Below are 26,365 nucleotides of genomic sequence, written 5' to 3'. Positions count from 1 at the left end.
TTTCTCTAATTGGTCTTGGACGTCCAGCCGCCAGCTGTCAGGGATGGGCGCGAGGGGTGGGGAGTTTGCATGACGGCGCTCCGAGCTCGCCCGCCAATTAGCGTCCGAGTGCAGTCGTGCCCACCGGCCAAGACAGCCGGGCGCATCAACGAGGAGCGCCCCTCGACACCGGGCCGGGTGGGTCAAAGCGTTCGCCTTCCCCTTAACGGAGCCGACGAGGGGTCGCTTGGGGGGCGCTTGCGGCTCCGAAACAAACAGTGTGAGTGTGAGTGTGAGCGGCGACTAATGACAAGCATTAAATGTCAGGCACGCCCGCATTTCAGAGCTGGGAAACGAGACGTGCCACGAAAGAGGTCTCGCAAATATGATCCATTAGCATTAGCTTGCGGTGGGGCATCATAAACACCCACAACGCACAAGCTTCATACATTCAAATAAAGAGTGAATTCCTAAATGATATGTGTCTGGAGTTATTTGAGCTTGAAATGGGGGCGGTTATCCAAAATACCATTTGCGATCTATTTGCTATCGAGCTGGCTCGTAAGCTATGTAGCTAGCCATCTATTAGCTACTGGCTGACTCGATAGCTATTAGAAAGCCACACCCGCCTGCGTTCACTCAACCCGGAAGTAACTCAAGTAGATAGAAAGCCAGCTAGCTAGCCAATAGATAGCTAATAGCTAGCTAGATAGATAACTAGCCAGCCAGCTAGATGGCTAAATAATAATGGTAATAATAATACGGATCAGTTTTCCTGTGGGTGAGCAGCGGCAGCCACATGCGTCAGCGTTCACTCAACCCGGAATAACTCAAATAGAAAGAAAGTTAGCTAGCTAGCTAATAGATAACTAATAGATAGCCAGCTAGCTGGCTAGTCCATAAAGATGTTAAGTTCAGGGCATAGGGGGAGGGAACTCCGGCACGTCTGGCAGTGAATGAGTTAACAATCCAACCGACCTTCCAACACGCACTGTTGTTGTTGTTGTTGTTGTTGTTGTTGTTGTTGTTGTTGTTGTTGTTGTTTTCTTCAACGTCCATGACTGAGCCTTGAGCGTACGTCTTTGTTGACGTGGAAGAAGAAGAACAAGCAGCTGCCTTCAAGGTGCGTTGATTCATTCATTCATCCATCCGGAATCGACCGCAGAAGAAAAAGGCTGCTGGAGAGAGAGGGAGGGAGGGAGGGAGGGAGGAGTATCCTTGAGTCAGCAAACCTTGTTTTTTTTTCCTTAGGGGGGGTGGAGGCAGCCACCAAGATGAAGAATCCAAAACGCTCCGTCAGCATTTTCTGGCCAGCGACACTAAAGAGCCTGCCTGCCTGCCTGCCTGCCTCCGCGTCTTTACACTTTCAAACACACTAGACCATCGCCATGTATATTTATATCTATATCTATATCTATATACACACACACGACTTACAACCGGGTTCCGATCCGTAAGTCAAAACATCTTTTTTTTTTTTTGGATGACACCCTTTCGTTTCTTCCTGCACGACGTGTGGAAATAATCACGGATCCGCGTCGCTTCTTCCTCTTTTCCATCAACGGCCAATGTCTTAGGCAGCAGTGCCACCTGGCGGCCAACGGACGTAACCGCGCTTCCAATTGAAAACACTCGCAGCACACTCAATGCTCATCGGCAGAAATCACTTAGTACTTTAAAGGACAAGCGACACACCATTTTTTTGTGTCCTGACTGACACCAGAAAAACGTTTTAGCGCATCTAAAATAGGCAAACCACACAGACTGCTATTTTGAGTCAAACCATCAAAATGACTGCAAAGTGTCCCAAAACGACTTCAAAATGATTCCGGAAATTGCCAGTTTCAGAGGTCCCGCCCCCTTGTTGGTGACGTCACGCCAGGACCACCAGTAAGACTTTAGTTTGCTGACGAAGCGTCTTGGATGAGAATGGAAGAAGTTCAAATGAGGGCTGAAGAAACCTTCTGGCGGATGGACCATTCGTGTCCGTACGACTTACGCAGGCGTAATTAACAGTAGCTCATCACGCCTTGTAGTTCTTCTAATAGTTCTTCCTGCTGACAATGTACAATTTCATTGATGACAAGCCAATAGTCTATGTAGGCATATTTCTACTTTCCTCGAACAGGTGCTGTCAGCATTTTTTTTTTTTTTTTTTTTGTAGTATCCTGCCACTTCCTGCCACTTCCTGCCCCGCCCATCACTGACCCCACCCCTTTGTTGTGTTCTATAAAGGCCGGAAGTGGTCCTTGGAGTCCCTTTTCCCTCCAGGCGCGACCCGCTCAACACTCAAGCCAACATGGTAAGTCATCTTAATTTTCTCTCAAAATTCATCTTCCTTTCTGACGTGATCATTTCCCGTCTCTCAACGTTTGAGTCCTTTTTCTTGCAGCGGCCAATCACAACTTTTCAAGCGACAAAAAAGACTCAAAGCTTGTTGTCAATACTTGGTCCAAATTGGAATCGCTCACGCGGAGGACCGCTCCAATGTCGTCAATGATCAACTTGAGCCGATTTATTGGTTACAGTATAGGAAATGGGAGAAGTGGGCGTGGCCCAGGATGCGCATGTTGACACCCCCCTTAAAAGTTCGCAAAATATAATATCGATGAAAAGGTTATAAATATAACATCTCAAAATATAATCTTGATGAAAAAAGGTTTCTTCAGCCGTCATCTGTACTTCTTTCAAGGTTCCAAAATATCCGATATAAATATATCATATCCATTCGCTATTTATCTGGATCGCTATCTATTAGCTCAACCAATCAATCCATCGCATCTAAAAATGGAGCATTCTATTTTTCAAGAGCGCGAAAACCATTTCATGTCATATCTGCAGATGGTTTATGATGAGGTGTGTCTTTATGGCTTTGTGAGCGCGTTAGACGGCGTCCAAACAGACACTTCCTGTTTGCAGCCGTGATTATGCCGTCACCCGGTTGATCATCAACATAGATGATAAGAACTTGTCGCATAATGATTTGCCCAACGTTCACTTGTCCATCGATGAAAAGGTTTCATCAGCAATCATCTGGACTTTTTTCAAGGTGTCAAATGTTTCACTTCTTATCCAAGAAGTTTCGTCAGAAAACTAAAGTGTTGCTGGTAGCTCTGGCCCTATATGTATATCCAGGGGTGGCGGCGCCAGACCTCTGCTATGATAGGTCCCTACGCTCAGGTGGGGGGGAGCAGAGGACTATTCCCTATTATGGTCTACGACTGGCCCGATTGCCCCATTTGCTCTGATATCACATCATCATATGTCATGCATATTAGCATATTTGACAATAAAGATCATCAGCATAACAAAGCCTATGAAGTCTCTTGTAAGAAGGATCCAAATTACACCTCACCCCGCCATGGCGATTCAGTGAAGGGTTTTGCTGTCTTATAAAAATAGCTTCTTTTCGTCCCCTTTCAAACCGTCTATTTTCTTTTGCTAAGATTTTAACCTCACTGTCGTCAAATGTGTGGTTGCTAGCTTTTAACTGCATATGTACTGCAGATTGTAGGGATATATATATATATATATATATATATATATATATATGGAGCCAAAGCTACCGGCATATTTTAGTGTGCTGACAAAGCCTCTTGGACGAGAGGCGAAACATCCGACACCTTGAAGGAAGTACAGATGACGACTGAAGAAACCTTTTCATCGATGGATGGACCACTCCTGTACCACTGAGACGGTTCACTTGTATTGTTTCACTGAGCGGGCGGCCATTTTGGCAACTCGGCATGAAAAAAAAGACATGTGCCAGTTTGTCTTTTGTCCATGACAGAAAGTCCAAGACATGTCTTATAAGGAGGGGAAGGAGTTGAAGATCCGTATCAAGCCCACAGATGACTGCAGCAGGTCAGTCATTCACTGATTACCCCCCCCCGCCCCGCCCCCCTTTGGATGTGGCCGTTTTTTTTTGTCTGGTTATTTAGTTTTTTTCCCTCTGGCAGATTCTCCGTCAACATTGGCCACGACTCGGACAACATCGCGCTCCACTTCAACCCGCGCTTTGACGACAGCGTCATCGTCTGCAACTCCATGTCGGGAGGTTGCTGGGGCGAAGAGCACCGCGACGGAAACCTTTGCTTCTCTCGTGGCGAGGAGAGCAAGGTAGGACAGGCACACACACACACACACACACACACACACACACACACACACACACACACACACACACACACACACACACACACACACACACACACACACACACACACACACACACACACACACACACGCACACATACGTACAACCCCTGATCTCTTCTCTTGATATACGTCGACAACCTGATAGTCTTCCATATCATTCCAGTTGTTTTATTTGCCTTAAAGGACAAGCGATACCATTTGTTTTGTTTCCTAAGTGACCTCCGAAAAACGTTTTGTAGCATCTAAAATAGCCAAAACACAGAGGCTGATATTTTGAGTCATATGCAAAACACCAATAAAAATGACTTCGTGTCCCAAAAGGACTTCAAAATGAAACCGGAAATGGCCAGTTTCACAAGGTCCCGCCCCCTTTTCGTGATGTCACGCCAAAACGTCTTGTCTTGCTCACTGGCTCCAGATTGGGAGTGGATCAGGTCTTTGGTACTGCCGCCATGCGAGGTCATCCGCTACGTTATCACGCGGCGCTTTATTGGGGCTTTTAAGAAGATACGCGGAGGGGGGGGACGGAGGGTCTGACTTCACATTTCAAAGTCCACTCTGCGTTTTTTTGTTTTCCTTCCTCCCTCCAGTTTTACATTAACTTCAACTACGAAGAGTTTTTTATCAAGCTCCCCGACGGCTCCATGATGAGCTTCCCCAACCGACTGGGCGACGTCAAGTACAAATACTTTGCAGTGGCTGGCGACGCCAGGATCGTCGGCATTAAGATCAAGTAGAAGAAAAGCCAGGAGCGAGCGCCCGGTCCGGTCGGGTCCGGTCCGGTCCGGCCGGCCTTTGTGGGATTCGTCATCCTCCTCATCTTTCTTGGCAAAACAACCGGGAGTGATCTTGTCATGACAGCAAAAATAAAAGAAAAAGAACCTCATCAAATACATGCCTCCAGAAGTCATTAACTGCAAAGTGTGTAGCTTTCGACAAAAAGTGTTACTGTACCTCATATCACATGGCTTTATATACAGTAAAGTCTCGTTATAGCGATATTCAAGGGAGTCCGAAAAAATATCGATATATCCGATATCGATATAACGAGACTTTACTGTATATATGATGGCGGCGGCCCAGATGGCGCCCGCCGCCATCTTGCGGCCGCGCGGCGACGAGTCGCGGGCGCTCGCGGGCCGCTGCGCGGTAGCGCTAGCGCTCCGAGCTCACGGGCACCAGGATGAAGACGCTGGCCAGCGTGGTCAGCAGGTCCAGACTGAGCGGGACCCGGCAACCGGCGTCCCCGAAGAACCAGTCGCGGGCAAAGTAGGTGCACGCCACCAAGGGGATGTGAGGAGCGGCCAAAACTTGTCCAAAATGTCCTCACTACGTACGGTCTAAAATGTCAGCGGTCCTCACAAGACTAGTCATACAAAGAGACACACGCACATGGAAAAAGTGTCAAGAAGAAAGTGAAATGTGATCAAAATGAGGGTCAAGCTTTTGCGGAGGTCCCAAAGGAAGCAAACGTGTCAGTGGCCGATCGTCCAAACGGACTTGCCACCCGGAGGCCGTTGCAGCTCGAGCGTCTGTTGGCTTTTTGTCAGGCGAGTGGGAAAGGACCACCACAACCCCTCCTACACACCCCACACCCCCACCCAAAAACAAAACCACACACACACCTCATGGGTGCGGTTGGGAATTGTTGGACTGCCTCAAGTACTCGCTTAAATATTCGGTCGGTATTTGAGTATTTAAGGAATGTTTGATGCATTGTTGGAATGCAGATAAATTCAAATTCAATGAAATCAAATGACATTTCAAATTGCTGCTGTGGACTGCAAATGTCCTCATAGTGGGACGATTAAAGGCTTTCTGGTTGTGATAAAATGAAATAAAATAAAATAAAATTATATACAATTAAATAAAATGAAAAGAAAGTGAAGGCGACAAATGTTTTATTCGGTAAAAAATCATTTAGTGTGGTAAAAAAAAAGAATAAGTTTTAGGGAAGAAATCAAGTACAATGAGGGACATATACTGTCTGTATACTGTAATGTATTATGATTGAGGATATTTTTAAAGAGCCACTGGATGGCGCTGTTCGTCTGATCGTTGGCCACTTGTCTGTTCTTTTCAGTCTTGCTTTTTTTGAACAATCTGCTGCTGGCTCAATGTCTGTGCTTGAACAAAGCCTCCACTGGAAACAAAAAAGACAACTTGGATTAATCAGAATCAGAATCAGAATCATAATAACACATTTCATTTCTAAGTGCCTTTCAAAACTCTCAAGCTCACTTTCCAGTCACGGGATACGTTTATTTTCTGTGGGTGAGCAGCGGCGGCCATGTGCGCCAGCGTACACTCAACGCGGAATAACTCAAATAGATAGAAAGCTACCTGGCTAGCTAATAGCTATCTAACAGATATCAAGCTAACCAGAGAGCTAATAGATAACTAATAGATAGCTAAGTAACTCAAATAGATAGAATACTAGTTAGCTAATAGACAGCTAATAGCTAGATAGATATATAGCTAATAGATAGCAAATAGATAGATAGCCACTATTACTCAAAAAATGTGTGACTTTTTTTCCTTGTGATATGACGTCTTTGGTTTTCAGCAGCGGTGCATGGGCCGTCAGGGCCTGCCAGGCCTTCTCTGCTGGCCTAAAAATATTTGAATCGCAGACTAATTTGAATGATATTTTGTCCATGAATTCTTCTTCTGAAATCATTTCAAATTGTCTTTCAGCTTTTTTTTTTTTTTTTTTTTTGCGACGGCGAGGCTGCTCTTTGCAATTTTTTCTCTGGAAATATTTGACAATTATTTATGATGATGATGATTATTCAATTTCTTACTGGTGTATTCCTGCGGGGACATCTGAGCGTTGATGACGCGGTTGAAAAGCTTGAGCCAGTCGAGCTGCTCGGCTTCCGTCTCGCAAGTGAAGAGGAAGCAGCGCTCGGGCGTTACCATGGTGATGCCGTGCTGCCAGGCGCCGTTGCAGGAGGTGGCGGCGGGCAGGCCGGCCGAGGCGCTGTAGTTCTCCTTGCTGCCCAGGAACACCTCGCCCTTGGCAAAAGCGTCCTGCAAAAAGGAAAAGAAGAAATACGTTCAAAAATACAAGACAAAGGAAAAGCTTTGGACACACAAAAAAAGGGCTTTATTGATTTATTTTTCAGGATTATTTGTTTGCAGTTTTGGGACCATGACCATTTTTTTCTATATCAACAATCATATATTTATGTATTTATTTATTTTTCATGATTTTTCATTATTTGTTTGCAGTTTGGGGGACACTGACAATTTTTTCCTCTGGAATTATTTTTCAATGATGTATTTGTTTTTTATTTTTTTATGAATATTTATTTACAGTTTGGGGACAGAAACAAATTCTTCTCTAGAAATATTTTACAGTTTATTTATTTGTTTGCTTGCTTTTGCTTAATGAGAAAATTACATGTTGGTGATTCGAATGAAACACATTTGAAACAAAATATTGTGAATAGTGTTAGGATTCATTTGAACTGTGACAAAAAGATGTTTCTCTTCTTTTTTTGGGAGGGTTTTCAAAGGTTGCACGTGGACAATTCTGCCATTTTGTAATAAACAACATGACATTAGACAGAATAAGAAGAGATCATCTTTCAAAGTTTCATGCTATTATATGCTTAGTCAACATGTGTGACTCGAGTGCACAATTGAAGCACGGAGAAACCTGGGGTCAATGTGAGGTCAACAGACACAGCACGTTAAAGTGTCATCTTCATCTCGGAGATCTGTCCGTGCACAGAATTTAGGACTAGGGAGACTCCTTTATCACTGAAGTTATTTATGACTTGAAACTCCTGCACAGGAAGAGCTCATTAGCCAGGTTACACATTTATCACAGTACACTGTACTCTACACTAACTGTACATGTACACAAGCACCAAAAAACCAACTAAAACACATTTCGTGAGATATCAGAGATCTGTGATGCATTTTGAAATGTGCCATTTTTGGGTGTCACATTTCCTGGGGAAAAAAAATTGCGTCTTATTCCCCCCAAAAAAGTGGAATCATCAAGTTGGTTGCTAGACGAGCATTTGGAGTCCTACCAGCGGGTCTTTGTAGTACATGAGTCGTCTCTGGTCCAAAGTGAACCAACGTTTCTTGAAGCCTTCTGTTTGCTAGCAAAACAACGGAGCAATTGTTAGCAGCGCCGCAGTCACGTCCACATGATCGGTTTTCTTTGTTGCCTTTTGGTTTTGCCCAACATAGAATGCGGAAAGACGGATGGGGGAATCCGAGTCCGAGTTAAAGTGGCGCTTCAGGTTTTGGAAAAGCTCAATGTTGAAAGAGGCATTGTTAGCGGACACAAAGTCAAAGTCGTCACAACAAAAACGGACATTTCAAAATGATAGAAACATATCAAAGGGGTCCAAACATTTTCATTTCGGGATTTTTTTTCTGTTTATTTAGCTATACCTATATTTATCCATTCATGTATTTATTCATGTATTTATTTATCTATTTATTTATCTATGGAACTATCGATGTATCTATTTATCTATGTATCTATCTATATAATTTTAGTTCATTCATGTAATTTTCCATTTGTCAGACATTTCATTTGGTTATTTATTAGTAGATTTATTCATGTATTTGCGTATTTATTTAGCCACATCTGTATCCATCTATTTACATATGTAGTTATCTGTTTTGTGTTTCATTTATTTATTTATTTGTTATTGGTTTATTCATTTATTAATTTTATTTATTCATTTATTTGTACGTTTGTTTTTTTGTGTATTTATTTTCTAATATTTATTTAATTCATGTATTTTTTTCTGTATTTGGTCATTTATTAGTTGATTTATTCCTGCATTTGCGTATTTATTTTCTATTCATTTAGCTACATCTATATCCATCTCTTTACGTATGTATTGTATTTATTTAGAGCATCTATTTTATTCAATGTTTATTTTTCAGTACAAAGTAATCCAGGTTATTTAGACATACTTATATAAACCTGAAATCTACTTACTTATAAGGCTTCAATATACATTCCATACAAAATATAGCATTGAAGCAACTTACGAAGAAATTCATCTTACGAACGACCGTTTGTAACGCATGGTGTTCGTAAATCGGGGAGTGTCTGTATTCCAGCTTTTTTTTTGTTATTTTTTAGAATGAGATGATTGGGACTTACCCTGGGGCCCGTTTTCTCCATGTAGCCCTCTTTCAGGAAGTTGCGCGTGAGTTTGGGAACCAGCTGAGAGGAACCAAAAAAAAAAAACAAAATGTCCAAGAAACAAGAAGAGTGGCCGGCCACATTTGACGTTGATTGCTTCAACTGATGATTTCTTGTTTCATTTTCAAGTCACTTCCAAGATCTTAGTTTTCATTCAATTCTCCACAAAGGGCGGTTCACGGTTGACTTTATTCTTATTTCTATTTACCGCTCTTCACTTGTGCAAGCTATCCAGCTATCTATTTGATATATATTAGCTATCTAGCTGATGAGCTAGCTATCAATTAGCTATATAACTATCTGGATGGCTGGCTATCTAGCTATCTATCTATTAGCGAACTAGCTAGCTTTCTATCTATTTGAGTTACTTCCGAGTTGAGTGAACGCTGACACGTGTGGCTGCCGCTGCTCACCCACAGAAAAACTGATCCTGTGACTGTAAAGTGACCTTGAGATGCATGTATGTATGTATTTTATTTTAGATAGACAAATGTCGATGGGTGTAAGCATCCAGGGGGCGCCGTGGGGCGTACTGACCTCGGAGTCTGTGGCACCGGGAAAGGCCACCTTCATGTAGTGAAGCTGGACTGCTCGGATGGAATTAAACCAGTCGACGATTTCCTGCAGAGACGAGGCAAAGAATCAGGCAATGAGGCAAACCCGCGCGCTGGCGACGGCGCCGCCCCGAGGCCAACCTTGCCGCTGTCGTGGTAAACGAAGATGTTACGGGTGCTGTAATCTTTGAGGTACGTAATCTGCAGGCCGTTGGGATGGCCGATCTTATCGGGTTGGAAGGTGGCGTTGATGCTGTCCACCTTGATCACCGCTTTGGGCTCCTTGGCCTGTAGTGGCGGGGGGGACGGACGGACGGACGGACGGACGGACGACAATACAACATTTGGCCAGTTGAAGTGCATCTTTTTTTGGAAGTCCCCTTAGCTACCTGCTTCTAGCAACTAATAAACAAACAAACAACCGAACCAATGAATAACCAAACGGATAAATAAATACATAAATAAGGGGTTTTATTTTGAGCATAAATTGAAGTAATGTTTTTTTTTTCAATAAAATGTCCTTTTTTACCATCCGCTTTTATTACCGTATTTATTCAAGTATAAAGCGCAATATTTTCTACCTAAAAAAAGAACTCAAAGTTTGGGTGCGCGTTATAAACGAGACCTGAGGAAAAAAAAATCTCCGATACATCCAAGTTACAACCGGGTTCCGTTCAAACAAAACGGTCGAAAGTCAAACGGTCGTAAATCGAAAAGCATTCAAAATGGCCAACGCAAGGTTTATACGACAGAATAGTATACGATGTCAATCTGTTGTTTTTAAAGGACGTTTTCTGTTGAATACTATTATATACACCAAACTGATTAATTATAAATCTTATAACTTTTAGTGTCATTTTTATCATTTGATATTTCGTATTATCGATTTTTATTTTTGTGTCGTTATGTGACCCAAATACGCACGGCTTCCCACGCATACACGCTGTTGAAAAATCGCTCTCCCTGCTAACAGAGAAGCTATAAGAGCTCGCCCAACACACACGATTGCATTCAGTGTTTGTCATATTTTAATTGATATACATTGTCGTTCAATGATTTTTATCATGGACGCATCAGAATCAGAATCATCAGATTTCTGATTCTGATTAATTGATCTACATTGACGATAAATGATTTTTATCATGGACGTATCACTTGCAATCCGAGAAAAAGCGGCACAACATTTTATATCGATTTTTAATTGAAAATTAGGGATGCGCGTTATACACGAATACAGTAATTTTTTTTGCGGGGGCGGGGTCAATATATTTGTGTGTGTGTGGCAATGACGTTTGCTTACATCATGCTTGGTGAAGTACTTGAGCGCGCCCTCCCGTTCGTAGAGGACAAATCGCCTGCTGAGGAAGAGTCCGTTGTCGCGGCCCCTTTTCATCAAGTTGCCATCCCTAATCGCTGCGGGGCAAAGGTCAAGCTTAGCTTTGGGGTCATTTGACTCAAAATAAGCCCCCCCCCCAGCCGCGCTCCTCAAAATGTAGTCTTTCGTTTTCACAAGGTAAACATGCCGTTTTTGAGAATGGAGGCTATTTATGAAAAGGGAAAAGTACGTTGGCAGAAAAAGAGAAATAGTCCAAGTTAAAATTAATATTTTGAAAATATTGCCCAAAATTAAATATTTATTCAAGCAAACCAACATGGCACAAAATGGCAACATTTTTGTTGTGTGTCTCCACTCACCTTCCTCGTATGTAAACTTGTGGCCTGATTCGCTGAATTCTTTACGCTCATATTTTGCCCGTATCCACTGCTCCTTCAGCACCCTGAGAAACAACGCAAAGTAAAAAAAACATATTTCCCAAGTGGCTGCTACGCTAGCTCGTTCCAAATCGCCAAGATCAATCACGGAATGTCGACACGTAAACTTTTTCAGACGCGGACATCAAACAACTGGATTCTTAAAAGGCTCGAAAAAAAACGAGTTTAAAAGCTGAATTAGCCTGCTAGCTTCAATGCTAACTCAATGGATGAAAACCTGGTCTGTTCTTACTGGCAGTCTTTGTGTGACGGCTTGTAGTAGTAAACGGGAACGGCAGCCTCGTATTTGTTCTTCATCCGCTCGTTTCCGTTCGCTGCCATAAACTGACAAAAATAAATCAATCAAATAATCATCCAAAAGCAAAAATACAGACGCTCCCCAACTTACCAACCAGATACGTTGCGAACGGTCGTTTGTAAGGTGAATTCGTTCGTAAGTTGTGTTTCTTTTTTGGAATCTTTTCACCTGCCCCTTTCAATTGTTGCTGTGGACTGCAAATTTCCCCTTTGTTGGACTATTAAAGGCTTTATAATTCTGGTTATATAATAATAATAATAATAATAATAATAATAATAATAATAATAATAATAATAATAATAATAATAATAATAATCTTCTTTTCCTTTGGGCTTTTCCCGTGACGGGGTCGCCACAGCGAATCAGTAACCTCCATCTTCAGAGGTATGATACGCATGTTTGTTTTGGCCCAGCTTTTACGTCCTGACACAATAATAATAATAATAATAAAAATACATTTAATTTCTAAGCGCTTTTCAAAACTCTCAAGGACACTTTACAGTCCCGGGATAAGAACTTTTTTTTGTGTGCAGGTGAGCAGCGGCAGCCATTCGCACCAGTGTTCACTCTAGCCGGAAGTAACACAGGAATGTATGTGTAAGGCTCATATAAGTAACCTGTATGTAGCAGTTGTACGTGGACAAAGATATGTACATGTACAATTGGTGCGCAAGTCTTATACGTACATTTGAGTAAAATCACAATGCAGAATTAACAATAATTTAGTAAACCAAATTAAAAAGGTCAATGGATAAAGTTAATTTACCGATGCAATCTTCAAGTCAAGTAAGGAAACTAGCTATCTAGCTATCTATGTATTAGCTATATAGCTAGCTAGCTATCTATTAGTTATATAGCTAGCTAGCTAGCTAGATACTTGAGTCAAGAACATATTAGCTGTCTTGCTAGCTATGTATTAGCTATCTATTAGCTAGCTAGCTTTCTATCTTTTTGAGTTATTCCGGGTTGAGTGAACGCTGGTGCGTGTGGCGTCCGCTGCTCACCCACAGAAAAAAAACGTATCCTGTGACTGTAAAGTGACCTTGAAAGTTTTGAAAGGCGCTTATAAATGAAGTGGATTATTATTATTATTATTATTATTATTATTATTATAAATGGAGAGAATACTACATACATGTTACTACAAAAATGTTCATATGTACGGTTGTTCGTAAACTCAAATGTTTGTAAGTAGGGGAGTGTGTGTCGAGCACAGATAGTATTTTGAAATAAGGGTGGCGGACATGGTTGAAGAAAGAAAGGATTGTTGAGGGCTACCTGTATCTCGTGGTCCTCCCAGTGGGAAAGACTGAGCGACTTGACCTTGCTGACGTCGGGAATGTTGCGGTGAATGCCGGAACAGGCCAGGCAGATGAACACCCCCAGCGTGGTCGAACCCCAGTCTGGACCTGCGCTAACGACACACAAAGTTCACTCGCAGAAGGACGGACGGCAACGCTGAACTGCCATTAACTTTGCTGGCTATCTAGCTAGCGATCGAGACAGCTATCTAGCGGACGATCTAGCTGCCGATCGAGCGGACGATCTAGCTGGCTATTTGCTGTCTATTCTCTGTCTAGTAGCTATTTAGATAGCCATTTCTGGCCATCTAGCTGTCTATTAGCTATCCATCCATCTCTCCATCTATCTGTCTGTCCATTAACTAGCTATTAGCTAGCTATCTTTCTATCTATTTGAGTTATTCCGGGTTGAGTGAACGCTGGCGCGTGTGGCTGCCGCTGCTCACCCACAGAAAAACTTATCCAGTGACAGTAAAGTGACCTTGAGAGTTTTGAAAGGCGCTTAGAAATGAAAAATATTCTTATTATAATTATTATGATTCATTCTTTTTCTTCTTCCTTCCATAACTTTGCAGCTGTGAAATAGGAATATGAGCCAAATGAGGAAAAGCGGAGCTTCCTCGGCAGGCCAGCACAGACGAGCTGAGCAGGTCGAGGGCGTGTGCAGCATGTCACCACTTGCGCTAACACTTCAAATCCACGTCGCAGAAACACAAAAATCTTTTCCCTCCCTGACAGGACTTTCCTCACAAAAAAGACACACACACACACACACACGCACGCACGCACGCACGCACGCACACACACACGCGCGCGCACACACACACACACACACACACACACGCACGCACACACACACGCGCGCGCACACACACACACACACACACACACACACACACACACACACACACACACACACACACACACACACACACACACACACACACACACACACACACACACACACACACACACACACACACACACACACACACACACACACACACACATACCTGTTTCAATGGTTTTGTGAGGTGCGGATAATTCCAGATAAGGAGTGAGGACCACCGTTGCTAATAAGTTTAGAGAAGAACTAGTGTTCCATTTGAAGACTAAATGTCACCCTATTTCCCACTTCAACTTGTTTAAAAACAAAACAATAAAAATTGGACTTGAAACTGAAATAACAGCAGCAGCGAGGTCTCTGAATGGCTACAGTCAAAGTCCTCACCCCTGTTGCGAATTTGGTTAAAATATCATTTTACTTTTTGTGGTATGAACTTTTCCCTCTCATTAACCACGCGCACGCACACACACACAGTGAGTAAAAAGTGTGTGAAATAAAAATACACCCCAAAAAATCATTTTGGGTGAATTTGCGAGGACCTCTCTGAAACTTGAACAGATGCACATAAAGACCCTCTCGAAGCCTTTACAATGAAAAAACTTGTGAGGACCGCCCAAAACGTCCTCACTACATATGGTATCCTCACACACACAAACACACACCTATTGACAGAAAACAAAAGTCAACGTCATTCTCACCAGCTGCTCCACAGTCCGCACAGGTGTCATTTCCTGGCCGTTGCAAGATTTCCCGGAGTGCACGAGTGGACATGGACATGTTGGACAGATGCAAGTTGCTTCTTTGAACGAGTAAACAGACAGGAAGGACTAAATGAATGGCGGTGGGCGCTGGGTGGTGGTGGGGGTCTTCCAAGGTCTAGCTCCTCTCGGTTCCCCTGCCAAAAGTCCTCCTTAGACTGGATAAACACGAAATCCTCATATGGGGAGCGCGTCCATGCTGGAGAGACACAATCAGTGTGGAAATTCCACCAGTGTGTGTGTGTGTGTGTGTGTGTGTGTAACCCGATACCGAACGAGGAAGTCCATCGCCAACTTGTTTTTTCCCCTCCTGCGTGCTTGCGCAAAAAGCCACTGCGCATCTTGCACCTGAGGACCTGAAAAAAGGGGGAAGGGGGCAGACTTTGGTTGGAGGAGTGGTTCAGGTGTGGCTCAGCAATCCGACGATTGGCAGAGCAAGGAGTGCCAATGAAAAACAAATATATTATTTGTTTTTTTTTAGTTTTTGTTATTATTTAGTTTTTTTTTTTTACTTAATAGCTAGCCAGCCAGCTGGATAGCTAAAAGCTAGCCAAAAATATCTTTTTTAGCACATTCTCTAAAGTCCTGTTTGTAATATTTATTAGCTAGCCATTGGCTGGCTGGCTGTCTAGCTGTTGGCGGTCTGGCTATCTATTGGCTATTTGTTAGCTATCCATTAGCTAGCTAGCTAGTTTTCTATCTATTTGAGTTACTTCCGGGTTGCCGCTGCTCACCCACAGAAAAATTAATCCTGTGACTGTAAAGTGACCTTGAGATTTTTGAAAGGCACTTAGAAATCAAACGTATTATTATGATTATTATTGTGACGAAGCCAGCAACTTTTTTGTGGGGTAATAATGCGATCGATTTATGTGTCTATCTGTCTGTCTCTCTCTCTCAAAATAAACAAAACGAACAGGTTCAAACTATCCTCGAAAGTACCTCAACCAAACCTGAGCCACTAACAAAGATGTCATCTCCAGTTTGGCCAAAAGGTGGAAACAGTGTATCACGTTTGGAATTTGAGCGCGTTGACGAAAAGAAAACATGACTTTACCTGTAGTACACTAGAAAGAACAAGACGCCATTGCGACGTCGATCGAAAACAAACCAAAAACAAATAAACAAACAAACAACCCTTGTAAGAAGCGAAACTCAAACTAAAAGAGACAACAAATCCAATACAGTGGCGATTTTAAAAAACAGAAAACAAACGACAAATTCAAACACTTTACATTTAGAACAGGAAGCAACAATTTGAAAAAATAGACATAGTGAAAGAGTAACTGGCGCACTATGATGACGCCATTAACCCATATCTTCGCGGTTTAAAAAAATAATAAAACAAATATCTAAAATATATATTTACGATATTTAACTTCAGTTATTCCATTCATGTTTTTTATACCTCAATCCATTGCCCAACAATGAAAAGTGGCGTCAAAATAAATGCCAATTTTTAAATTGAGGCAGCAAGCAAAAAACAAAGCAAAAACAAACAAAAGACCCTTGTAAGAAGAGAGACTCAAACTAAAAGAGACAACAAAGCCTATACAGTGGCTATTTAAAAAAAAACAGAAAACAAACGACAAATTCAAACACATATTTACATTTAGAACAGGAAATAACCATTTGTAAAAAAAGACAAACTGAAAGAGTAACTGGAGCACAATGATGACGTGTTTAACCCTTATCAGGTTATCTTCACGGTTTTAAAAATAATAAAACAAATATCTAAACAAATATATTTCCGATATTTAACTTCAGTTATTCCATTCATGTTTTTCATATCTCAATCCTTTGCCAAACAATGAAAAGTGATGTTAAAATAAAATGCAATTTATTAATTGGAGGCAGCAAGCAAAAATCTATCAAAGCTGTCATTCCTTTCTCACATCCGTTTCTTACAACGTAATTATGAAATCAATTTAGAGAAAAAAAGTTTTTAACGAGCTGTCATAGCGTCTCTCCACACCCAGGAAACGACATGATTATTGCCTCAACCCCTTATCTCGTTCGGGTGTCAGCGAAGGCTGCTGAAAAACTTCTGACGTCGTTATTAACTGAAAAGTCAGAATAAATTGCCGCCGCCGCCGCTATCCTTCCCTCTGGATAATCCACCTTCACCCTCAGATGTAGAACGATTATTCATATTTTTAATGGAGACACCAACACACACACGCACACGCACGCGCACGCGCACACGCACACGCACACGCACACGCACACGCAATTTATGTAACACAGAGGGCAAACAATCAGTTATGACCTTGTAAGGGGGTGGGGGTGTAATGAGTGGGCTCAGTTTAAAACCAATAGCATGCTTTTGTATTTATAAATATGGATCAAGTCAATAGCATTTTTGGCTAACAAGATAGTGTGGGTGTTTTTCTCTCTGCATACATATAAAGATTGAAAGACATGTTTCAGAAACAGAATCAGAAAGCCCAGAATAGTCCCACAATAGGTAAAATTTCAATTTACAGCAGTAAAATTGAAGGGGGGGGGGGTGCAAGGATGAAAACAAAGTACAGTACATTGATACCTTGGCTTACAAACTTAATTGGTTCCCAGAAAGTGTAAGGCGAAAAGTGTGTATTCCAAACATTAATTTCCCATAAGAAACCATTAAAATGAGACTAATCCGTTCCCAGGTCCCCATAAAACACAATTTTCAACGAAATAAGCCTTAAAACTACACGCAATATACCTTATTTTGTGTATAATAAATGTGCTATGGTATTGTAATTAAAGAAATAAACTGTACTGTATAATAAAGTCCTTTTATTGACCTTTGTGATGGTCGTTAATGGCTTGGTGGAATGGATAGCTTTTTGCATCAAGTGTCTAAGGAGCTCTGGGTCGTACACCTTGGAAGTTGTGATCTTGCAAGAGCAACAGATGCAGGCAGACACACTAGAAACTTCATTGATAGCTGGTTCCCTTGCTTGTATGTTCTCTTCAAATTGTACAGATGGCTTCTGTGGGTTATTTGTGGAGCTTGGTTGATGGGATATATCAATAAAGTTGAAACAAGTCCAAATGCCACTGTCTTTTCTAGCCATTTTCTCATTTTCTCTCTGTCGTCTGCCTTTCTAGTTGAATGTGCTGCTCCGTGTTCCAGCACGGATGTGGTCTCACACGGACAAACGCTATATTTGGCAGAAGAGGTCTTTCCCGTCTGTTTCTTGCGGCCATGTGGCCACGTGGCCTTTCCTCTCAACCCTTCAAGCATCTGCTTCGTTAGCGGCCGATATCTGCTGCTTTCGGCTGGGTGGCGGGTCGGGACTGCTGCCCGGTTTTTAATTGTTGAAATTGAATTGGGCTTAGTTGTGTTGACGGTTTAGCCCAAGGCGTCTTCCTCGCCGGTCTCGTTTTATTTTGGAAATGTATCACTACTTTCTTTTTTTATTGCGATAGAGACTAGACAGAATAGAAATGATCCTATTTCAAAGTTTCGTGCTGTTGAGGGGAACACACACAGCCTGCTAAACGGCCATCCTGAGGTCGGAGATCTGGCCTTGTTGACTTTTCCGACTTATTTTGGCCTCTTTCATTTCATGCTGGTGCCTCGTTGTTTCACATCAGCGCCACACTCGACGGGGGAGGCTGGGACGCTAAGTACAACGACCCCCGACCCCTTTCCATTGCAGCGTGCATATTAAACGGCGTTCTCTGCGGGGCAACACTTAGCTTCTGTTAGCTTGTAAACACACACTGATTAATAATAATTAATCACAAAATAAACAAAACGCTACCGTGTTCAGCTTCACTTGGTTGCTTGGATGAAGTTTGAAGAGGCGTACTGATGTGGGCGGGGGGTGAATGATGGCTCGGAGATGATCAGCTGCTGAAAAGCTCGTTTTATATCACATTAGAGTGACATTCAAGGAAAACGGAAACAGAACTGTCACTGGCAGTTTGGGGGAAATGGGGGAAGGGGGCGAGGAGGGGGGGGGCTGTGAAGGAGTATGTTGAGACGGATTACGCAACACACGGAACACAATGGCATCCTTTTCCATCCGGAGAGCGTTTTTATTGGACGACATAAAGATAGTATTTCTCAATTCTCACACATCAATCTGTACAGCTACCACAACATATTGCATATCTCCAAGGGGTGGGAGGCTAGGGGGGAGGGGTTGAAAGGGTGAGGACTGAAGTGTATTTCATACGTTGGGCCAGAAGGCTCGGCTCGGATCAGACCAGACGAGACGAAAGCAAAAGCAGAACAACCCATGGGACAAATCCACAATGGCTTGTCCCGCATTGATTTTCTACTTTCTCGCTACATGTCGGCGGCAGACCTGAGTCGGATCAGACTTTGTAAAACCAAAACCAAGAAGGACAAAGACCCCCCCACCCCGAGCATACCCAAGAGCAGTGATTCTTAACCTGGGTTGGATCGAACCCTAGGTGTTCAGGAAGTCGGTCTCAGGGGTTCGGTGGATCCTCCGCCGCAGAGGTCCACCCTTCAGTCTAGACTGCAGTTAGTAGGCACAGTCATTGGAAGAAGGGTTCAGTGAATGAGCATATAAAACTGGTGGGGTTCGGTGCCTCCAACAAGATTAAGAACCACTGGCCTAGAGACTTGCAGATGGCCCCCCATTGTGGTGTGGAAGTCGTGAAATGACAGGCTACAGGGCAGCCACATGGGTCAAAATAACGAACAAGAATGCAGGGGGGGGGGTTGAGGTGTAGAAAACTGCTCAGGTTGGTTTGGGAGTCCATTTTTCCACGCGGCCCCTTTGATGCCCTACCTCGAAACGCCACATCAGGGGGCATCAAAGTCGGATGCGAACAGTATTTGGCGCACACCCTCTTCATCGCGCATTTATAGCCCTTTTTGTCGTGCACAGCTGAGGAACCTGCATGGATCTTTTGTTTTGTTTTGGAGGAGTCCTCGTTGAAGCTCGATCAGCTCCAAAATCCAAAAGCCACCCATTTGGGTTTTGGTGGTCCAGAGTGTCAACTTAACCACGGCAACAAAACGGACTTCGTGGTCCAAAAATGGGGCTACCGAAGCGAGAACGTAAAGGTTCTGGCATATTGCTGATCCAAAGCACTTTTACTGGTTTCTTTCAGACCAAAGTCCTGTTTCGACCGAGCAGCAGTGCATATCCTGTATATGGGTTTTACGTTGATTTTGGTTTTCAATTTACAGACTCTGAACCCAAAGCGCTGAGGTAAAAGTGAGCCCAAACATTTTTTTTCAGTAGGGGGAGGATGGTCACTTTCAGAACCCCCCCAAAAATACACATCTGTTGTTACACAAAGCAGCAAGAACAAATTGGTTCATTACGATACAAATCCAGTTTGGGGGATCCGTTCGGCGACGTTTTGACCTTGCTGTGCTGACATAATTGAGATGAACCACTTTGAGTGGCTCAGAGCGGACAAACTCCAAATTCCTGTTTTCAGTCAAGGGTGGCGCAGTTCAGTACGGGACACTTCAATTTTAGGGTTTGCGTAACCCGGAGTCTCTCCCTAACCACAAAGTGAGTCAAACGCACGGACATATTACTGGTCTGCACAACTTTTCCAGTTTCTGTTCAAACCCGACTGAAAAGATGTTTCCACCGAGCAGTTGGAACACTTTGCTTTGTCAGAAAGTCTCGGCATAACTACGAAGGGATTCAAACGGACCTTCTGTTGGCCATGGCCCGAGTGTCTTGTTTACGCTTCGAAACCACCAAACCGGCGCAACTCTGCTTGATGGAAATGCGTCGCCAGAGGACAGGCGCCAGACGAAATAACCCGTTCGTGTTGTCGCTCAAAGCCGCCGGGCAGCCTCGGTTCAAGCTACGGCGGCCACCGGCAGATTGTAAAGCGTCGCCTTCCGGAGGCCAAATACCAGTCGCTGGTCCCAAGCTCCTGACTAGTCATTCCCAGAATCGTGCAAAACCAGGGAAGCTCTCAAGACCAGCGATCCCAAGCAGTCGCTCCACAGAGAACAGACGTCCAAAGACGAAAGGGGTGAGTCATCGCAAAATGAGGCGGAAGAGTTCTTGGGGCGCTGGAAATGTCTCATCTGTTCTTCCGGGAGTTAGCGTCTCTTTCCACGCTGCTCTTTGCGTTCCTTTGCTGACGGGTCAGCGAGAGGCTGGTCAGAGTGTCGGAAAGACCCCCCGCGTCTTCGTACGGGGGCTCGGCGGACTCCTGGAGGGGGAGGCGGCCTGGGCTCCTCTGGAGTCCTTTGCTGGCCTCCAGGCGGGAAGTAGAGTCGCGGTTCTTTGGGCTCGGCGGCTCGTAGCGGACCGGTTTGAGGTTGGACGGGTGACGCCGAGGATCCGGATGGCGAGGTGGTGAGATGCTGAAGCCGAGGATTTCTTCTGGCGCCACCTGCAGGTTACTCTCGGGAGTGCCAGCGTCTGACGACGACGATGAGCCGCTCTGAGGCATACACAGAAGGAGTTCACTTTTCAATCCGGACCTCTCCCAACAAATGACTTTGGTCACAAATACTTGAAATTGTAGTACAGTGATACCTCCGCATACAAACGCTTTAGCTCACGAACTTTCGCGAGAATATAGTCTCGGCTGACAAACTAGTTTTCGGCGAACGAACCAAAGCACACAGTTGAACAGCGCCGTGGTGCATTAATGGAAAGCAGCGAGCAGGGGACAGTGTGAGTGAGGGTATTATCGCCGGGAAAGCACGGCAACTTCACTCGGATATCATCAAGAGGCAACTACATCAACGACCATCACAAAGGTCAATCATTATTTCTTCTTCTTCTTTCGGCTTTTCCCTTCAGGGCTCGTCACAGCGAATCAGTGTCCTCCATCTAACCCGGAATTATTTAGTGTATTCTATTTGTGGTTGTATTTTATTTATTATAGTATCTATGCTTACACAAGATGGCGCCCCCCTGTGTGGTTGCCTCCACAGCAGCTCTTTCCCTTTCTTGTCTACTTTTTCACTTCTTTACTTTTCCGTTTTTGTTTTGCCTAATCTCGTTCCATAAACCTACGGAGAGGAGATGGGCATCTTTTCTTTTGCTCATCGCCGTTATTTTTTATCTTGTTTTCTATCCTTTCACTCCCACCCCAACCCCAGCCCTCTTCAATTGCTGCTGTGGACTGCAAATTTCCCCATTGCGGGACGAATAAAGGTATTCTGATTCTGATTCTGATGCTTGTCTGTGACTGTAAAGTGTCCTTGAGAGCTTTGAAAGGCGCTTAAAATGAAAGGTATTATTATTATTATTAAAAACAACTTTATTATACAGTACAGTTTATTTGTTTAATTACAATACAATAGCACATTTACTATACATAAAATTAGGTATATTTTATATAGCTTTAAAGCGTATTTAGTAGAAAATTATGTTTTATGGGGACCTGGGAAGGGATTATTTTCATTTTAAGGGTTTCCTATGGGAAATTAATGTTTGGAAGACACACTTTTGGCCTTACACACACTTTCTGGGTACCAATTAAGTTCGTGAGCTGAGGTATCGCTGTGCTGTGATCGGTACGCCGCATCCCGTGAAGGTCAGCGGGGTCTTAAGAGGGGGAAGATATCGTGGCAAAAACAACCAAAAATCCACAGCCAGAGGGAGGAACAGAGAAAACGAGCTTAAGACAACAAAGGAGAAAGCCCGCGAGAGATCAAACCAGATGACGGGGGAACAAAAAAAAAAAAAAAAAACCCACGATCACCGGAGAGAAGGATGCCGACAAAGCTGAGCGGCAGCCATGCTAATTAGCTGGGATCACAGAGGCGCTGAGCTTAACAAAGCCGCCAGGTAGGGAGAGGGAAGGATGGGTCGCCATGGATACACAACAAGTAAAAAAAAAGACGGAAAAAAAAGGACTTTTTGTTCTTGTTTAGTGCACACGCACGCCGACAAGGGAGGTTGGTTGGTGGTTTGCCACACTCGAAACAGCTCGGAAAGCTCAAGAAAAGAAAATATTCCTCAGAATTAAGCAGAAAATTGGATTGAAGGTGCAAGGGTGGAGTGGAGTGGCAAGAACTAACTGGTCAAAACCATCGCCGCGTACTTCCTCGTCTCTCTTTTTACAAATAGCTTCTTGAGATTTTTTGGTGGGTCCCTGGATGGTCATAGACAAACACTTCCACAAATAAATACACAAATAAATACACAAATACATAAATAAATACACAGATACATGAATAAACAAAAATACATAAATACACAAATAAATACATAAATAAATACACAAATAAAGGCATGAACGAACAAACCAACAAAAAACAAATAAACAAAAACACAAACAAACCAACAAACAAATAAATAAACAATCAAACAAACAAATAAAAAACAAACAAACAAACAAATAAATAAATACATAGATAAATACACACATAAATAAATGCGTAAACAAACAAACCAACAAACAAACAAAAACACAAACAAACATTAAAAAAAAAAATTAATGAAAAAAATAAATGAATAAATAAATAAATAAAGCGGGTCAGGACTGCAGCCAAGTGTAAATTCTCACCCGGATAAACACAGCTGGACAATTTTGTGATTTTTTTGTTTGGCTCTGATAAGCATCCACGTTCCCTCCAAAAGTTTGACGAATGGACGCCGACGGCAGCTCCTCATCCATCCGTAAAAGTCACTCGTCAATCCATTCATCCGGTCTTAATACCTGCGAGTGCGGCGCTCCGTTGTTGGCGCCGGGTGAGCGGAGGGACGCCCAGGAGGCCAGCCGTGCCGGAGGCCCGCCGTCTCCGGGGTTGGCGGCCGGGTGAAAGAAGTCAACCGGGAGCTGGAAGAGCGCCGGAGAGCCCAAACGTCCACCGTCCAGGCCATCATCTGAAAAACCACAAGGACCGAAACTCTCAAGGTCACTTTACAGTCACAGGATAAGTTTTTCAGTGGGTGAGCAGCGGCGGCCACATGCGCCAGCGTTCACTCAACCCCCAAGAAACTCAAAAGATAGAAAGCTAGCTAGCTAGCTAATGGATAGCAAATAAATAGCCAGATAGCCAACAGCTAGCCAGGTAACAGTCAGCTAGCTACACAGCTAATAGCTAGCCGTTGGTACCTGCTGCTTCCACTGAGGCCTCAAAAATCTGCCGCGGCGCATCCTCGTTTTCTTCTCCTCTGGAAGCAGCCGAACGACGCAACCCCTCGTGTGGCCCCTCGTGTGGCCCCTCGGTGGGCAACTCGCCCGAACTGCGGGAGTCAACACTGCTTTCACCCTGGAGGAGAAGACGGGGGATGAGAATGGAGAATGTTTCCCAACCGTGCTGGTCGTAACATCCGTGTTACGACCGGCGCGATTTACGACCGCCCATACTTACGACCACGACCGCCTAGCACCGCAACGCACAAGCAGCCGGCAATGCGGACTACAATTTTGGACAGCCAGCATGTCACACACTCGCGCAGCAATCTACTGCGTGACTATACTCAATACATTTGATTTATAAGCGCCTTTCAAAACTCTCAAGGTCACTTTACAGTCACAGGATTAGTTTCTTTCTGTGGGTGTGAGCAGCTGCAGCCACATGCGCTAGCGGTCACTCAACCCGGAAGTAACTCAAATAGATAGAAAGTTAGATAGCTGGCTAATTGATAGCTAGCTAGATAGATAGCTAATAGATAGCATATAGATATCAAATAAGTAGCTACAATGAACTGTACAGTAAACACTTTTGTGTACATTTCGGGTACAGTCATAAACATTTTGTAAACATTTTGGGTACAGTCATAAAAATCGACAATATGAAATATAAAATGATAAAAATGGCACTAAAAGTTATCACATTTATAATATTATACGATCCTTTGACTTTGGACCGTTTTGTCGGAACGGAACCCGGCCCTAACTCGCATGTTTCCTGTATTGTGCCATTTTGAATGGATTTCGACTTACGACCATTTGACTCGGATGTTACCTGTACTTGGTTCCCTGCGTTGAGCATCTGCTCGCTGGCGTGTTCGTCGAGGCTCAGATCATCGGGCAGCGCCGGCGAGGACAGCTGCTCCGACATCAATGAGGTCCGCTCCACCTCCGCCAGCCGGACCTGAGACCCGCCGACGGAGTCAGCGCCCCTCCCTCGCCCGGCTACAATTAGCCCGCGCGTGCGTCGGCGTACCTCCGGCGTGCGCCCGTCACGGTCGTAATGATGGAAGACTGAGCCGGAGAGGTTGTCAATCATGTCACCTTCCGTGGAGTCTTTGATGAGCAGAGAGACGCTATCCAGCCATTGGCTCTCCTTCAACACAGACGCACACAAAAACAAGGTACAGCGGACGTATCCAAAGCGCGGCCCGTGGTCAATTGTCATCCGACCCCGTCGTACGCCGCCATCAAATCTGGCCTGTGTGTCGGTCACTTTGCTGCTGTGAAATGTAAATTTCTCCACTGTGAGACTAAGAAAGGCAAATCCCATCCCATCCCAATCAATACATTGGGCAACAGCGCGGTGACCTGCATGTGCTGAGTGCTGGCATCTACAGGCTCAATTAGGAACTGCAAATTTAGTCATTGAGTCATTACAATAAAATACAATACAATACAATACATTACAATACAATACAATACGACCTCACTTTACTTTCATTTTAAGTGCCTTGCACGCTGGGTCCGAGAGGACATTAATTTCATTTGTGCCGCATGTCATGCATATTAGCATATTTGACAATAAAGCTGACTTGGAATGATGCATTTTCACCTGAGCGGGAGAATAAAGTCGACATCTGCGGTTGGCGTGCGCCTCCTGAAGGACCTCGTCAGCAGCCACGCCCCCTCTGCCGTTCTTGGCCGCCGCCGGCGAGTCTCCGCCCTCGACGACGCCCGCCGCCACGCAGCAAAGGCCGCTCTGGGCCAACTCCAGCTCGATCTCGGCGTCCATCTCGGCGTCCTCCTGCGCCTCCTTGTTGGAGTCGTCCAGGTGCTTCATGAGGACGGCCACCACCACGTTGATCAGGACAAACTGAGCCGTTAGCACGAAGGACACGAAATACAACGGCGAGATGAACTGCAGGCCCGCGTGGCAGCCGTAGTCGCTGCCCGGACGCCCCGGCGGGCATTCGCGAAGGGTGTCCTGGGGAGGGAAACGCAGAAAAACGGGCGACCGTTCATTCGGGGACAGAGTCGACCGTGGTGGCTGTCCTGATACAGACCTTCATGATGCCGTTCCAATTGTCGCCCGTGGACACCTGGAAGAGCGTCAGGAACGCCATCCCAAAATTCTCAAAAGTGGCGTGACGGCTCATCCCCTCGCACGGGTAATCAAAGTTGCACACTGATCAATATTGGCGGAATGGTGGGGGGGGGGGGGGGGGGGAAACAAAGAAACAAAATAGCCATTAGCCAGCAAATAGATAGTTAATAGCCAGTGAATAAATTGCCAAAAGCTAGCGAATAGAGAGCTAATAGCTAGCTATTTGCCAGCGAATACATAGCTAATAACCAGCAAATAGATAGCCAATAGCTAGCAAATAGATAGTTAATAGCCAGCAAACAGATAGTCGATAGCTAGCGAATAGAGAGCTAATAGCTAGCCATTAGCCAGCGAATAGAT

At 44.0% G+C, this 26,365-nt stretch overlaps 3 protein-coding genes across 5 annotated transcripts in view; 1 reads left to right on the top strand and 2 right to left on the bottom strand.

The window, feature by feature from the left end:
• The first annotated feature begins 2,197 nt into the window (after positions 1 to 2,197).
• Positions 2,198 to 5,028, top strand: lgals2b (galectin 2b). The gene is made up of 4 exons (XM_089005798.1): positions 2,198 to 2,281; positions 3,770 to 3,843; positions 3,939 to 4,098; positions 4,728 to 5,028. The coding sequence occupies exons 1-4, from the start codon at positions 2,279 to 2,281 to the stop codon at positions 4,872 to 4,874; spliced, it is 384 nt and encodes a 127-aa protein (XP_088861924.1). The 5' UTR covers positions 2,198 to 2,278; the 3' UTR covers positions 4,875 to 5,028.
• Positions 5,029 to 6,021: 993 nt separating this feature from the next.
• LOC148893093 (arf-GAP with dual PH domain-containing protein 1) lies at positions 6,022 to 15,098 on the bottom strand. 3 transcript variants are annotated; one of them, XM_089005795.1, is made up of 11 exons: positions 14,794 to 15,097; positions 13,226 to 13,356; positions 11,882 to 11,973; positions 11,572 to 11,654; positions 11,177 to 11,289; positions 10,018 to 10,164; positions 9,860 to 9,943; positions 9,281 to 9,343; positions 8,184 to 8,255; positions 6,942 to 7,170; positions 6,022 to 6,280 (listed from the first exon to the last, which is right to left on the bottom strand). In XM_089005795.1, the coding sequence occupies exons 1-11, from the start codon at positions 14,870 to 14,872 to the stop codon at positions 6,252 to 6,254; spliced, it is 1,122 nt and encodes a 373-aa protein (XP_088861921.1). In that variant the 5' UTR covers positions 14,873 to 15,097; the 3' UTR covers positions 6,022 to 6,251. The 3 variants fall into 3 exon arrangements, with proteins under 3 accessions (XP_088861921.1, XP_088861923.1, XP_088861922.1); XM_089005797.1 differs by having other exon boundaries at positions 13,226 to 13,361; positions 14,794 to 15,096; XM_089005796.1 differs by lacking the exon at positions 8,184 to 8,255 and having other exon boundaries at positions 14,794 to 15,098.
• Positions 15,099 to 18,872: 3,774 nt separating this feature from the next.
• Positions 18,873 to 26,365, bottom strand: part of LOC148893092 (voltage-dependent T-type calcium channel subunit alpha-1I-like) — a 50,286-nt gene continuing 42,793 nt past the window's right edge. The window contains 7 exon segments of the mRNA XM_089006300.1: positions 18,873 to 21,246; positions 23,479 to 23,645; positions 23,878 to 24,034; positions 24,734 to 24,862; positions 24,935 to 25,054; positions 25,514 to 25,885; positions 25,965 to 26,086. Of these exon segments, the coding sequence (XP_088862426.1) occupies positions 20,881 to 21,246; positions 23,479 to 23,645; positions 23,878 to 24,034; positions 24,734 to 24,862; positions 24,935 to 25,054; positions 25,514 to 25,885; positions 25,965 to 26,086 (1,433 nt within the window). The 3' untranslated portion in view covers positions 18,873 to 20,880.

Source organism: Hippocampus bargibanti, linkage group LG10 (assembly GCF_051943395.1).
Source record: "Hippocampus bargibanti isolate YZ-2025 linkage group LG10, ASM5194339v1, whole genome shotgun sequence".
Lineage (NCBI taxonomy): Eukaryota > Metazoa > Chordata > Actinopteri > Syngnathiformes > Syngnathidae > Hippocampus > Hippocampus bargibanti.
This window is presented reverse-complemented; position numbering and strand designations above follow the sequence as displayed.